The 16,743-nt window shown below is 34.2% G+C and overlaps 1 protein-coding gene across 1 annotated transcript in view; it reads left to right on the top strand.

The window, feature by feature from the left end:
• Positions 1 to 13,120, top strand: part of LOC144450912 (vesicle-fusing ATPase-like) — a 32,877-nt gene extending 19,757 nt beyond the window's left edge. Inside the window, exons 9-26 of the mRNA XM_078141673.1 lie at positions 306 to 394; positions 1,037 to 1,109; positions 1,387 to 1,456; positions 2,436 to 2,477; positions 2,778 to 2,935; positions 3,284 to 3,358; positions 3,615 to 3,705; positions 4,221 to 4,295; positions 4,963 to 5,150; positions 5,660 to 5,755; positions 6,326 to 6,482; positions 6,783 to 6,916; positions 7,515 to 7,581; positions 8,071 to 8,150; positions 8,674 to 8,808; positions 9,647 to 9,708; positions 10,181 to 10,288; positions 10,842 to 13,120. Of these exons, the coding sequence (XP_077997799.1) occupies positions 306 to 394; positions 1,037 to 1,109; positions 1,387 to 1,456; positions 2,436 to 2,477; positions 2,778 to 2,935; positions 3,284 to 3,358; positions 3,615 to 3,705; positions 4,221 to 4,295; positions 4,963 to 5,150; positions 5,660 to 5,755; positions 6,326 to 6,482; positions 6,783 to 6,916; positions 7,515 to 7,581; positions 8,071 to 8,150; positions 8,674 to 8,808; positions 9,647 to 9,708; positions 10,181 to 10,288; positions 10,842 to 10,869 (1,728 nt within the window). The 3' untranslated portion in view covers positions 10,870 to 13,120. The remainder of the gene's footprint in view (positions 1 to 305; positions 395 to 1,036; positions 1,110 to 1,386; positions 1,457 to 2,435; positions 2,478 to 2,777; positions 2,936 to 3,283; positions 3,359 to 3,614; positions 3,706 to 4,220; positions 4,296 to 4,962; positions 5,151 to 5,659; positions 5,756 to 6,325; positions 6,483 to 6,782; positions 6,917 to 7,514; positions 7,582 to 8,070; positions 8,151 to 8,673; positions 8,809 to 9,646; positions 9,709 to 10,180; positions 10,289 to 10,841) is intronic.
• Positions 13,121 to 16,743: the final 3,623 nt, after the last annotated feature.

Genomic DNA, 16,743 nt, shown 5'->3' with positions numbered 1-16,743 from the left:
AATTAATATCATAGAGTTCCATGTACTGTATAGCTAGCCATATGACTTCCTGGCACAATAATTTATCCCTTACAAGTTACAACCCGAGGCAGTAGCCGTGAGACTTCCTGACACAGTAGTCTATCCCTTACAACCCAAGACAGTAGCCATGATGACATAATAAACACCAGGTGGTTGTTCATTTCATTGATATAAAACCTCAGATTGTATGGATTCCAGAAAGAAATCATAAGAACATACCTTTATGATTTGAGTCATAGTGTCATATATGTGATTAATGAAATAGAAGTAATTTTATTTGACAGTGCAATGTTGGTGTGTCTATGCCTAATACACAAGTTGTATTTGAAAAAGCTGACGATTCACCACTAGTATTGGTTGGAAAGTCTAAGGGGTAGGTAGTCACAAGTATAAAGTAATGATCAATATTTATATCCATGTCTGTGTGTGTGTGTGTGTGTGTTTGTTTGTTTGTTTGTTTGTTTCTGTGACTGACTGTCTGTCAGTGTCTCTGTCTCTTTACCTGTATCTGTGTCTGTCTGTTTCTGTAGCTGTGTCTATGTTTGTACGTGCATCCGTCTGTCTGTCTGTCTGTCTGTCTGTGTCTGTCTGTACATACATATGTAGGTGCATGTGTATATGTATCTACATCTGTTTTTGACAGCTGATATACCTATTTATGTCTGTGGTATTAATGTGTTGTGGTTATGTGTTTATAAAAATGTCAAGTGTAAGGAGCCGCTTTTCAATCCAGCCAGAATTGTTCACCTTTATAACAAGTTTAAAGAAACTCACATGAAAAGTAGCTTTCGCTACAGTTAATACATGTACACACATAACTCTACAAAACCTAGAAAATCTATAAACTTTTGTACCCAAAACTGTTCAAGTAATATATTGTTAAAGTGAAATGGGAAGCATTAAATTGAGTAGATGAAAATGGGGAAAATTTTTTAATGTTTTGAATACTAAGATGACTTTACGAATGAAAATATTTGACAAAATCATCACTGATATTAATGTTGTTTTTACACAGGAAAGTTGCCAGGCAATCTATCATTAATCCTGATTGGGATTTCCAGAAAATGGGAATAGGTGGTTTGGATAAGGTATGTCTAATTTTATGCACATCTATACAAAGTTGTACATTTACAACCCCCCCCAAAAAAAACAAAAAAAAACAAACAAAAAACAAACAAAAAAAAACAAAAAAAAAACAGTACAGTATGTTTGTCTGGTTCTTTATATATCACAGCAATATGTATTTTATATCACTAGTTCTGTGATGATGTGAATATATAATTCAATGTGAATGATATGAAATATGGATATATAATATTAATAAGAATTAAATGTAATCATTTATGTTATTTTGATGTCATTTAGGAATTCTCAGATATCTTCAGAAGAGCATTTGCATCCCGAGTCTTTCCACCAGAGTTTGTAGAACAACTTGGTAAGTATATCTGATAGTATGTTCCCCATACCCATACATAGTAAGTATATCTGATAGTATGTTCCCCATACCCATACATAGTAAGTATATCTGATAGTATGTTCCCCATACCCATACATAGTAAGTATATCTGATAGTATGTTCCCCATACCCATACATAGTAAGTATATCTGATAGTATGTTCCCCATACCCATACATAGTAAGTATATCTGATAGTATGTTCCCCATACCCATACATAGTAAGTATATCTGATAGTATGTTCCCCATACCATACATAGTAAGTATATCTGATAGTATGTTCCCCATACCATACATAGTAAGTATATCTGATAGTATGTTCCCCATACCATACATAGTAAGTATATCTGATAGTATGTTCCCCATACCATACATAGTAAGTATATCTGATAGTATGTTCCCCATACCATACATAGTAAGTATATCTGATAGTATGTTCCCCATACCCATACATAGTAAGTATATCTGATAGTATGTTCCCCATACCCATACATAGTAAGTATATCTGATAGTATGTTCCCCATACCCATACATAGTAAGTATATCTGATAGTATGTTCCCCATACCCATACATAGTAAGTATATCTGATAGTATGTTCCCCATACCCATGCATGGCTGATGTTTAAGAATACAAATGTACTAACAAATAGAGTAACAATGCCTTCTGATAGACGCACAGTACATGTGTGGAATGTTGACGACCAAGTTGTGAATTTAGGAAAGCTTCCTGTGTGTGAATGTGATTGCTTAATTCAGTTAATTGTTAGTTGGGTGACGTAAGAATTCACATCAGATATATCATAGTTGTTATGTTACTGAAATCTAGAATAGTAATAGACATTGAATTATTACTAAAATTAAATCTTTTGTCCTTTGAATGTTTGTTGTTTGATTGTATGAACCATTTACAATGAAAATATTACTATTTTATAATACGCTTTGTTTTATTTGTTATTAGGTGCTAAGCATGTTAAAGGTATTCTTCTGTATGGACCACCAGGTAAGTATACAATACAATACAATATAATACAATACAATACAATACAATGCAATGCAATACAATACAATACAATACAATACAATACAATGCAGTGCAGTGCAATGCAGTGCAGTGCAGTGCAGTGCAGTGCAATGCAATGCAATGCAATGTAAAGCAATGCAATAAAAAGCACTGTTCCCCTTTGGCAAGATGTACAACACCAACAAACATCCACAAGAGCTTCCTCATTGATGAGGGCAGACTGATCCACAAAAACAAAACTACTGAAGTAAAAACTGATATAAATTTTTCGATGACTAGGTACTGGTAAGACATTGATGGCCAGACAGATTGGTAAAATGTTGAATGCTAGAGAACCACAGATTGTGAATGGACCAGAAGTACTCAATAAATATGTGGGAGAATCAGAAGCCAATATCAGAAAATTGTTTGCAGCTGCAGAGGAAGAACAAAAAAGGGTAAGGCAATAAAATCTAATAATGACCTAATGGAGAGTTGATATCCATGAAATTTTAGTCACTCAGAGGAAGAGCATAAAAGGGTGAGGTAATAAATTGTGATAATGATCCCATCGAAAGGCAATACAAGTACCATAATCTGTTTTGTTTTGTAATGAAAGAACGAAGAGTTTACAGGCTCATGATTTAATTCCAGTTTCTCACATTCGTGTTATTTTATCAGTGGAGCCGTAAGGATTTCATAGAATTATTCTACTTTTAATAGTAATAGTTAAGCGTAATAGTTGTTTGCATGTTATTATCTTTGATAAAATATCTTATCCAATCACATTCCTTTTCTCATTTCAGCTTGGAAATAATTCTGGTCTCCACATAATAATCTTTGATGAAATAGACGCTATATGCAAACAAAGAGGAAGTATGGTAAGTATAAAATCATTTATTTTGTTCCTAACAATTTTGTCCTACCAGGTACTCATTTATATCAGTGGGTATTAAATGAAATTGTGTTTGCTATTTGTTGATAGGCAGTACCTACATTCAGTCTTTGCTTCCGCCTAACACAAAAGAGTTAGTGAAGACTGTAGAGATGAAACCTTCATCTAACAATCTCATTCTACCAGGTACCCATTTACATCGCAGGGTATGAACCAAATAAATTTGTTTTTCCAATCTGTAGGCTGGCAGTACAGGAGTTCATGACACCGTTGTCAATCAGTTGTTATCTAAGATAGATGGTGTAGAACAACTTAATAATATCTTACTTATTGGTAAGTAATATCAAAATATTGTGATTTTAGTGTGAGCTACTTATATGAAAGAAACTATTTGATAAAATTAAAATAGAAATCGTCTAACATGTAACACATAGTGCAAGAATATAAATGTACTTGTAAACTATCAAGTGTTGTGTACTAGTAGACACAAGTGCTGTTAGCACTGCATATTTGGAATGACTTTGAGTAAAAAATCCTTGCTGTAGATTTTGGTTTGTTGTTGTTGTTGTCGTCGTCGTCGTCGTCGTCGTCGTCGTCGTCGTCGTTGTTGTTGTTGTTGTTGTTGTTGTTGTTGTTGTTGTTGTTGGTGGTGGTGGTGGTGGTGGTGGTGGTGGTGGTGGTGGTGGTGGTGGTGTTGGTAGTGGTGGTGGTGGCGTTTTTGTTGTTGTTGATGTTGTTGTCGTTGGTGGTGGTGGTGGTGGTGTTGTTGTTGTTGTTGTTGTTGTTGTTTGCATACTCTTGATAAAACTGTTATGGCTGATGTTGAATGGATTGGTTTTTTTTCACAGGAATGACAAATAGACGTGATTTGATTGATGAAGCTTTATTGAGACCTGGTAGATTAGAAGTACAAATGGAAATTGGTGAGTACTAACATTTTAACAACATTTGACTGAGTGAACCTAGAGTCTGTGAACATTCCTTCTTGTACATTCTTAAACTGGATACAGACTTCTGTATAATGAAGGGGATTGAAGACCCTGATATTTAACATGCAGACTTCAAATTCCCCTAATCTCTAGTCCCTAGCCTCTGCATAATTTAATATTTATGCCCTGGATATGGGTTTTGTGGACCGAGGTTGTACAGCAGAAGGGACCAACTTTAGGAGGGCCCATAAGCTGTACTACCAATGTCTGTAAACTCCATTCCAGGCCATAAAGCTTAACCCAATTTAGTGGGTTTAATTTGAATCACATGACCACATAAATTGATAGTGAAACATTATATATTCACAAAAAACAGATACTGAGACAAAAATCAAAGCTGAATCATTGAGCAAATGGATATCAAAAAGTGGACCACTTGCCATATTTTGGCAAAGTGTACCAGAAGGTGATGTGGAAAATTGTTACATGGGTTTGATATACACACTCCACATTGAATTACATGTACATTGGAAAGGACACTGGGGGTATGAGAAAGGAGTTCAAAGACCCTGATATTTGACATATTTAACAAGCGATACCATGTCTTGGCTATAAAGCAATATTATAGATTTATAATGATATTATTTCTCTATTTTTTTAGGTTTACCCAAAGAAGAAGGAAGAAAACAGATTTTTGAGATTTATGTTCACCGAATGAGAGAGAATGGAAAACTTGCAAAAAATGTTGATGTTGATGAATTAGCTGTGATTACAAAGAATTTCAGTGGGGCTGAGATTGAAGGTTTAGTACGTGCAGCTCAGTCAACAGCCATGAACAGACTTATAAAGGTAATACTTTATTACAATGACTTCATTTTACTATTTAGATAGACACAAACTAATATTATTGTCGCAACATGTTGATACAACAGTGATAAGCTATTGAATGGACGTTGGTTTAATTATAGTCTCGGTAAGGAGGCGTCTCTGAAAGCTAGTGTTTTTTAATAAAATGGCCACAGACTTACAAATGTACCAGTCCAAAGGATGACATAGTCAGGGTTTTATTGATAGAGTTCCATGAACTTACAGTGTACTGTTTTGGGACTTCTAATGTTTACACTATCTTGATCATAGGATCATTATATCCACATAACAGAGGAACTGCTATCACCCACTTGTGTAATCTACCACATTGAACAACATGTTTTAGTCTGCATATATCTTAGTAAACCGAAGGTTCAATTACCATAGTTGAATGAAAACAAAAATTAATTACACATAGATTTACAACATACATAAATTATCATGTGTATATGCTATCTATATGTTTTCTGACTTTGATTTATTTCATACAGGCATCCTCTAAAGTTGAAGTTGATGAGAATGCAGCAGATGATTTGGTGGTAACTAAAGCTGACTTTGAACATGCACTAGATTACGATATAAAACCAGTAAGTTTGAAGGTTATGAATAGAAAAGAAAAACACCAAATCTTGAATGAAATCAGTCCAATTCTTCTAATTTAATTACATTATCAGTTTAGTAGTTGTTGGTGATATTTACAGTTTTAAAACCCAAGTATAGACTTAATTTCTTTGGTGGCCGGGCTTTCTCACGTGCCACACCACGTCTTTGGAACAAATTGCCACTGGAGCTTTAACAGACACCCACAACCAATGCCTTCAGGAAGAACCATAAACATACTTATTCGTGAAAGCTTTGAACAGAACAGTGCCTTTAAACTTTACCTCGTATTGGATACAGGCTGTAAATTTTCATATTGATAGTACTGTGTACACTGGATTGATGTCTGTATGTAAACAGTACTGATATGAATAAACAACCTAGACCATTTTTTGTCAGCAGATTTTTAATTTAAAGGATACTGATACTGTTTGGTCAGTAGGTTTGATTATGTATATATACAACAATATAAAGGAGTTGAAAATAACAACTGAAATTATACAATAATGATTCAAATTATATTTGTAAATTAAATTCTATTAATTATTCTACTCTAGGCCTTTGGTGTGAGCAATGAACATTTTGAGAACTATATCCTGAATGGAATTATCAACTGGGGAGATCCGGTACGGAGAATTCTGGAAGACGGAGAACTAAAGATTGAACAGACCAGGAATAGTGAAAGGACACCATTAGTTAGTATGCTTCTAGCTGGTAAGTTTACATTGAAACCTTGGTATAAACAATTGACAGTAAAACTTGACATGACATCATTGATATATTTCTGGCTGGTAGTTGACTGTGAAACTTTTTGGACACCGTTAGTTTGTATTTTCTAGCTGGTAAGTTTACTGTGAAGTGTTGATATATATTTAAAATATAAATAGTAAAACTATGAGATGAGATCATTGGTATACTTCTAGCTGGTAAGTTTAGTACCATACTTGTAACTGCAGTTAGGTCAAAGTTCATCTTCTCTCAACCATATCTTTGTCACACTTTTCACATATTCAGGTCCTCCATCAAGTGGCAAGACTGCAATGGCAGCAAAGTTAGCCATGGATTCAGAGTTCCCATTTGTCAAGATTTGTTCTCCAGAAGACATGATAGGATTCACAGAGGGTGCTAAATGCCAGTCAATCCGAAAGGTAGGGTACATACTGCAATGTGAATCTATTGCCAACTTTATGTTTGATGTAGAACCTGTAATTTCGCTATTGTACAGAAATTGTGATATTTTAGCAAATGTGCTATTCGAAAGGTAGGGTATACTTTCCCAAAGATGACTCGATTATTAACTTTAAGTTGATATTAGAGTATTTCTGGTCTAATATGTTCAGAACTAGAACAGATAATTACCTTGGTTACTTGTTGCCAGTCCCACACTATTTCTCTGTGTTAGCAAGAAATTCTGTGGTCATGTGTACTTCAATCTTTGGTGTTCAAAAAACTTGTCAATAGAGGGCGGGCTTTTCCCAACCAACACCAGGGGGACAGGGAACTACCCATTTCAGGGTGGGACATACCATTATATAAGGGGCATATTCTCCCTACCTGTCACCACTGTAGCCTATAATAACCTATAAATGTTATTGCACACAAATTGTGATGTGTTATCAAATGTTCTAATCCAAAATATAGTAAATACACTCCAGTGTTAAACTACTTTCAACTTTTATATTTCAACTGTAAATTTTGTCATTTTACACAAATTGTAATATTTTACCATTATTTTTTCTTCGATAGATATTTGAAGACGCTTACAAATCTCAACTTAGTTGTGTTGTGGTTGATGAAATTGAGAGACTCTTAGGTAAGATTATTATGAATACTGTCATTTAGTATAATAGTCCCTGACTCTCTGACTCCCATCACCCCAGCAGAAAGTGTCGGGCAATACAGCGGCGGCAATCACAAGATGTCTGTGCTGAGAGGATGACCCACAACATGACCTCTATAGTGAAATCACACGATGGCAACTCTTGCTCAGAGTATTTTGGTTAATCTTCTATCAAACACAATTTTCAAAATGTTTATACCATTATTTCTGTAAAATATGTAGAGGTGATGAAAATGAAAATTCAGAATCATATTCATCCAAGCAGTGACTGTCACAGATCTTAACAGCAGCCATATTCCTCCTTACACAAATAACATCTGCAAAGCCCCCACTCTCATTCAGCATGAAGTGCGCCATCAGTGGTGAGGCTGGGGCATGTCTTCTATAATGACTTTCCATATACTAATTTCAATTAAATCTGACACATTTCATTACTTTTATATCTATCTGAACATTTCACAGACTATGTACCTATCGGTCCCAGGTTTTCAAATCTTGTGCTACAGGCATTGTTAGTATTGCTAAAGAAATCACCACCCAGGGTAAGTGCCTTCTTATATACAGTCATTCTATTCATTACTCTCTGTGTATGTTCTTCCCTTTCCCCCTGCCAATGTACATCGAATTCCATGTAAATTTAGTATGACAATAAAGTATATATTATATAATAATAATTCTATCTACATACACTTTATGTTATTATAACTGTCGCCATGTCATTGTGTTTCTATATAACTCAATATTGCCTTGTTTATTATAATATTCCTAAATATTTTGTGTCATGTTATTTTCGTCTGTATTTTATGACATCCTTTTATTTTCCTATACATTCAATTATTGTTTTGTTCTTCTATGTACTTTACCCTGTTTTGGTTTGTCTTTGTAACATTGGCACAGATTGTTCATTTTTGGTCACCCACACCTACCTACCTCCCCATCTCCATCCCATTAATGTATTATACACCTTAGTATACAACTATCACCGTGTGTACGTAGGTTATTTATATCCATACTAAGACTGTAGTCTAAAAGCCACAACTCTTGATTTTTTTTCATCTTTGACAGGGCCGTAAATTATTAATTATTGGTACAACAAGTCGACGAGATGTCCTTCAAGAAATGGAAATGTTGTCAGCATTTGATACTACTGTACATGTATCTAATTTATCAACAGGGGCTCATATCTTAGAAGTTTTAGAGGTAACTAGCTTTTGAATTGATAAAAGTCATTATGGTCAGTTTGTAAGATACTGTAATCTGTTTGTAGAAGTTTTAGAGGTAACATTGTTGTGAATTGATATAAAGCCATGGTGACTGCATTCAGAGTCTTTAACTATTACACTGATTCATTTACATGGGTTTGGGTCAGTTAACTCAAATAATTGAGTCCAGACCATATTCATAGATTGAGATATGAACTAAACAGATAAGTGAAGCCATGCATGGATTACTGAGAATAATACAACATACTGGTAGTGTGAATCCATGGCTTGTTGTGAAGTGTGTGCTGATATTACTGATAAAATTACTGTGTGTGTGTGTGTGTGCGTTTACATGCGTGTGTGTGTGTGTTTGTATAGCTGTGTATATTTAACTGTATGTATCTGTGTATGAGCATGTGTGTATACAGGGTATCATGTGTAATGTATGTCAGTGTATGTGATGTATGTATGTATGTATGTATGTATGTATGTATGTATGTTTGTATGTATGTATGTATGTATGTATGTATGTATGTATGTATGTATGTATGTATGTATGTATGTATGTATGTATGTATGTATGTATGTATGTATGTGTGTGTATGTATGTATGTATGTATGTATGTATGTATGTGTGTGTATGTGTGTATGTATTTATGTATGTATGTATGTATGTGTGTATGTGTGTATGTATGTATGTATGTATGTATGTATGTATGTATGTATGTATGTGTTTGATGTTACCATAGTAACTAATTCAGTGTGTGATTACAATATTTTAGTATGAATATCAACAGAATAACACTAACTTTGTTTTCATCATCATTTGTTTATAGTCTCTGAACTGCTTCAAGGAAAGTGAAATGAAAATTCTTGCCCAAAAAATAAATGGAAGGAAGTAAGTATACATCACTACTATGTTATCTTGAAATATTTCTGACAAAGTTTGGAGAAATCTCTCTTTATGAATTAATCTTTATTTAGTATTTGAGTTCAGATTTTGAAGCCCAGTTCCTGAATGACAAAATCTGTCGGATGGGGATACAAAAATGATTTTCTTTTTATGAAATATTCAGGAAAGAGAAAAGAAAGTCTAGTTTCATGAGTCATGCACCACTCCCGTACATTTCCTGTATTTTATTAGTTTTCATACCTCCAAGTGGTCCAGCCAGAAGTTTAAAGTTATTTTTTATTTATTTTCTCATTACTGATGTGTTTTCCTCACTTGATATGTAAATTTTCTTTTCTTTTCGACCTCTGGTAAAATAAATGAATATGAAATATGAAAAGTGTGAAATCACAATTGAAAGTAAATCATATCACTTCCATTTAGCTAGATATGAAAACTTTTTTATTTTTTTCTTGTTCAGGACTTGGGTTGGTATCAAGAAATTACTAGTACTCATTGAAATGGCCAGACAGACAGACATGCAATACAGAATACCAAAGTTCCTAGCTTTGCTAGAAGAAGAAGCAGGGTAAGTCAACTTTTTTTTCTGAAGTCTGAAAATACTGTCTCAGAAAGTTTTGTAAATCCAGGAAATGAAAGCTGTTCATTTGGAGTGTAACATGTTAAAAAAGAAACCCTAAATGCACTAAATGAAAGTTTACAATGTAAAGCCAAACAGTAAATGTCAAGTTTTGTCTATATTTACTAACTTGATTAAACTGGCACCGGTCTCTTGGGAGATTTTTTTGTGTCATAATCTCCAAATGTTTTGAATTTATTTATTTTAAATTTTGTGAAAGAAAATATGGTCAGTTTTTTTTCATTTTTTTTATTCCTAGTAACTAGTAGCTTAGTGTTCACCCGACTGTTCGCAATCACTCACTCAGGTCACTATTTCACAAAAAAAAAAAACACAACTGATGTACGATGTAGGATTAGTGAAAATGACTTCTGACTCCCCTAAGTATATGAATGTAGCTAAGATGTAATCTACCTCACCTTTATTCCCATTTAATGTAAAAGTTGCGTCATTGTGCTGCCCTCTCTGACGTCTCACAAATTTTCCTTTGTTTTTATTGCAGGCTTGAATCAGATGTCGACTCAGTGTAGTACACAGTGAAGCAATTGTCTTTAAAACTGACTGGATTCCGAATCACATGTCTGCAGATCAACATCTACACAATACATCAAGAACCGACAACTTCAAGAAATTAAGTACAGAAAATACGGAAACTATACCAAAAAACACTTTATTAGATGTGGTTGAAATTTCAAACAGATGTATTGACAAATGAACTATCAAAATGACTCCTGGAATGTAGCGATCTCCTTAGATTACTATTATTTATATCATATATATATCATTTTCACTAAGGGCTCTGACTCAGAGACTGATAACAACCATCTGTAGTTGATGGTTGCAGATTAGGAAAAAGACCATCTGGTGGCTAGTTTGATACCAAGTAGTGCGTAAAGTGAATGTGATTGTGAATTATCAAGATGGAGATCAGAAGTTACAGGGAGTCCAAGTACATTGTTACTTTGCTTGAGAGTGGCAATATGGATTTTAAACATAAACTAACATCTAGCCTGTATAGTCTGCTGAAATTTAAAACTTGACAACTGACAAGAATTGAATAACAGTTTCTTACATTAATTCATCATTGTATTACTACAGTACAAATGATGTTGCCATGGTGATTCACTCATGTGACATAAAAAAAATTACATTCTCGGACAACTTCAAATGCAAGAGAAACACTTATATAGGTGCCATGCAAAGTGGGGATGTGGAAGTAAACAAGTTAACATGTTGATTATTAGTTGGAAAGTAAACAATACAAGCCATTATAATTATCAAGTCTGTGTAATGTTTTCACCAGAAGTCTGTAAGTCTGTTCTACCATAGACAATGGAGGGGATGTGTCTGTGGTTCTACTGCATTGTAAAGGAATAGCAATGCTTTATCACTTTTCAATGTGATTAGGTAAAGGATCTTGCTGTGTGTGTTTAATGGTAGTCTAGAGTTGAATTGTATCTTTCTCTGTGTGAAAAACACCATGTCCTGACTCCCATGGGTGAAACGCCAAAGTAATTTCATTTCTGTAAGGGTTGTAAATTGATCAAATCTACCTGCTTTCCACAGATGTGTCACTAGGTTTCCCAATCATACACTTTATTATGGTGCAAAGAATGGAAATCTATGCAAATTAACCAAATTTGTCTTGTCTGAGTAAAAACACGGTTTGTGGATTCTTGTATTGTGTACCAGTACTTACATTAAGATCTGTACAGTTCTCCATATTTTTGAACCAGGACTTTTCTCAAAAATCAAAGACCCCAAATTATCAATCAATGTTCATGAACAATAAATGAAAATGGTATAAATCCTGTAAAAATGCAGTAATTAAAAATTATCAATGTTGTAGCATATGTACAAAGTTTATCTTTACGATATCTATGACTATTTCATCTCACTGGGGACCACTTTAATATTTAATTCTATATGGGTGTAAACAAGATAAGTGGGCTTCAGCGAAACTGGTTAACAACAAAGTGTTTGTCATACATAGTTAATATACTACATCTGTGGATCATCAATTGTAATTTTATGACAACCAATGAGAATCATGCATTTATCAGTTTTGCATATTATGTATAACACATCTGGTTAAACATAAGTCGTGTTCTTTTTTATCAATTGTAAAGCCATCTTAATGAATTCCTATTTTCTATCCAAAATCTTCGCTGCAGTTACTCTATGTATGGTTATTCTGATAAAATATGTGTTTAATCATTACTAAATATATCTCATTGTACATATTTGTCGATTTGTCGAACCGTCAGAAGTTAGTCACTTTCGTTGGAAAATGTAAAATTACAACTAAAATGTCATTTTAAAATGTGACATTACACCTATAATATTAAATGTATTAGCAGTGTGATGATGAAACAGTTGTGAGTTCAGGATTGGCAGTTGAAAATGTCAACATAGATTGTGTCGATTCTGATTGGACAATGACCATGTTGACTTACTGTCATGAGCCAATCAGAAACTAGTGAGGTCAAAGTTCAGCATCTGTTGTGTTAAGACAGTAGATAGAATACCTACAGACATAAAATTGTAATTTGAAATAGTTCTTACTCCTTCTATAGTTGATCACACTTTTGTTCCTGTATACTTATAAAATTACTTGAGATAACTTAAAATATTTCAATAACTTGATGTTTTTTTCAGGGATATTCCTAAATATTCTCTATGATGCAGGTATTTTTCATTTCAGATACTTGTGATAACTTGTACACTAATTCTCACGATCAATAAAAAGATCATTTGCATATCAAGTGCAACAAAATAAGTGTTTTGCATATTCAAATCTGTTCAGTTGTTCATTACATTTGATAGGACTGAATGTAATTTATTCAAATTCATTCAAATTTTATGCATGATGTCCTTACACTGTCTAGAAATGTAAATATTATAAAGTTCATGTAAATGAAACCAAGTATTGTTTACTGGTTTTCAGTCTTGAAAATTAAATGTAGAATTTAAAGAGTTTCTTGTATGGTAGACTAGTTTGTTTATGTGTCTGTCTGTCTGTCTGTCTGTCTGTCTGTCTGTCTGTATGTGTCTGTGTACGTGTATGTATGTATGCATGTGTCACTGTACATGTGTGTGTACTATGTATGCGTGTGTCTGTACTTGTGTGTATATGTATGTATGTATGTATGTATATGTGTACGTGTGTCTGTCTGTGTCTGTCTGTCTGTCTGTTTTAGTGGACCTCATATACTGAGAACATACATATTGTTACATAATACAATTTGTTTGAATTTCATGTTTCTTCTCCATTAAATAATTGGGCCAATGGTACATGTTGCTATTGGTATACACATCAAGTGACATTTTTGAACTATTACGTAATAAGTCAATTTTGTACGGCAAACAGCCCCTCCCCCCCTTATTTTTCACCATTGTGAAATAATATATACATTGCTCAGTCAGTATGCATGAAAGATATTGTATTTTTTAGATGATATTTTTTGGGACAGTAAGTTCAACACCAATCTATCAAGATTATCCTTGGCCTCAACACGTTTGGATGTGAAAGAAATTTGGAATGTGTAATAAAAGAAACAGATTTTTCAGTTATTTATTCCATTTAATATATTTTTCAGATATATTTATCATAAATTATCAAAAATCCCCTCTAAATGTCATCTTTGTCCATTAATTACTGCTAAAATATGATTTACTTGGGCCATGCGCACCTGTTGCTATTGATAATACCAAGAAAGTGTCATTTTTCAACTATTACGCAATAAGCCGTTTTTGCAGTCCAAACGGCCCCAATTTCGCCTTTTTTGACCTTTGTGAAGAAATCGCGTTTCATGACGTATACTACCCTCTACCGGTGACCTTATATTTGTCCTCGTCTTTCTCTAGCCGGAGTAACGTTCATATGCACGTGTATATGAAATAATCGGATTTTCCGTTATTATTTATCATAAATTATCAAAAATCCCCTCTAAATTTCATGTTTGTCCATTAATTACTGCTAAAATATGATTTACTTGGGCCATGCGCACCTGTTTCTATTGATAATACCAAGAAAGTGTCATTTTTCAACTATTACGCAATAAGCCGTTTTTGCAGTCCAAAAGGCCCCAATTTCGCCTTTTTTGACCTTTGTGAAGAAATCGCGTTTCATGACGTATACTACCCTCTACCGGTGACCTTATATTTGTCCTCGTCTTTCTCTAGCCGGAGTAACGTTCATATGCACGTGTATATGAAATAATCGGATTTTCCGTTATTATTTATCATAAATTATCAAAAATCCCCTCTAAATGTCATGTTTGTCCATTAATTACTGCTAAAATATGATTTATTTGGGCCATGCGCACCTGTTGCTATTGATAATACCAAGAAAGTGTCATTTTTCAACTATTACGCAATAAGCCGTTTTTGCAGTCCAAAAGGCCCCAATTTCGCCTTTTTTGACCTTTGTGAAGAAATCGCGTTTCACGACGTATACTACCCTCTACCGGTGACCTTATATTTGTCCTCGTCTTTCTCTAGCCGGAGTAACGTTCATATGCACGTGTATATGAAATAATCGGATTTTCCGTTATTATTTATCATAAATTATCAAAAATCCCCTCTAAATGTCATGTTTGTCCATTAATTACTGCTAAAATATGATTTATTTGGGCCATGCGCACCTGTTGCTATTGATAATACCAAGAAAGTGTCATTTTTCAACTATTACGCAATAAGCCGTTTTTGCAGTCCAAAAGGCCCCAATTTCGCCTTTTTTGACCTTTGTGAAGAAATCGCGTTTCACGACGTATACTACCCTCTACCGGTGACCTTATATTTGTCCTCGTCTTTCTCTAGCCGGAGTAACGTTCATATGCACGTGTATATGAAATAATCGGATTTTCCGTTATTATTTATCATAAATTATCAAAAATCCCCTCTAAATTTCATGTTTGTCCATTAATTACTGCTAAAATATGATTTATTTGGGCCATGCGCACCTGTTGCTATTGATAATACCAAGAAAGTGTCATTTTTCAACTATTACGCAATAAGCCGTTTTTGCAGTCCAAAAGGCCCCAATTTCGCCTTTTTTGACCTTTGTGAAGAAATCGCGTTTCATGACGTATACTACCCTCTACCGGTGACCTTATATTTGTCCTCGTCTTTCTCTAGCCGGAGTAACGTTCATATGCACGTGTATATGAAATAATCGGATTTTCCGTTATTATTTATCATAAATTATCAAAAATCCCCTCTAAATTTCATGTTTGTCCATTAATTACTGCTAAAATATGATTTATTTGGGCCATGCGCACCTGTTGCTATTGATAATACCAAGAAAGTGTCATTTTTCAACTATTACGCAATAAGCCGTTTTTGCAGTCCAAAAGGCCCCAATTTCGCCTTTTTTGACCTTTGTGAAGAAATCGCGTTTCATGACGTATACTACCCTCTACCGGTGACCTTATATTTGTCCTCGTCTTTCTCTAGCCGGAGTAACGTTCATATGCACGTGTATATGAAATAATCGGATTTTCCGTTATAATTTATCATAAATTATCAAAAATCCCCTCTAAATGTCATGTTTGTCCATTAATTACTGCTAAAATATGATTTATTTGGGCCATGCGCACCTGTTGCTATTGATAATACCAAGAAAGTGTCATTTTTCAACTATTACGCAATAAGCCGTTTTTGCAGTCCAAAAGGCCCCAATTTCGCCTTTTTTGACCTTTGTGAAGAAATCGCGTTTCATGACGTATACTACCCTCTACCGGTGACCTTATATTTGTCCCCGTCTTTCTCTAGCCGGAGTAACGTTCATATGCACGTGTATATGAAATAATCGGATTTTCCGTTATTATTTATCATAAATTATCAAAAATCCCCTCTAAATGTCATGTTTGTCCATTAATTACTGCTAAAATATGATTTACTTGGGCCATGCGCACCTGTTGCTATTGATAATACCAAGAAAGTGTCATTTTTCAACTATTACGCAATAAGACGTTTTTGCAGTCCAAAAGGCCCCAATTTCGCCTTTTTTTGACCTTTGTGAAGAAATCGCGTTTCATGACGTATACTACCCTCTACCGGTGACCTTATATTTGTCCTCGTCTTTCTCTAGCCGGAGTAACGTTCATATGCACGTGTATATGAAATAATCGGATTTTCCGTTATTATTTATCATAAATTATCAAAAATCCCCTCTAAATGTCATGTTTGTCCATTAATTACTGCTAAAATATGATTTATTTGGGCCATGCGCACCTGTTGCTATTGATAATACCAAGAAAGTGTCATTTTTCAACTATTACGCAATAAGCCGTTTTTGCAGTCCAAAAGGCCCCAATTTCGCCTTTTTTGACCTTTGTGAAGAAATCGCGTTTCATGACGTATACTACCCTCTACCGGTGACCTTATATTTGTCCTCGTCT

The sequence above is a fragment of the Glandiceps talaboti genome, chromosome 20, assembly GCF_964340395.1.
Source record: "Glandiceps talaboti chromosome 20, keGlaTala1.1, whole genome shotgun sequence".
NCBI classification, from domain to species: Eukaryota; Metazoa; Hemichordata; class Enteropneusta; family Spengelidae; genus Glandiceps; species Glandiceps talaboti.
Note: the sequence above shows the minus strand (reverse complement) of the source record. Positions and strands in the feature narration are given on the sequence as shown.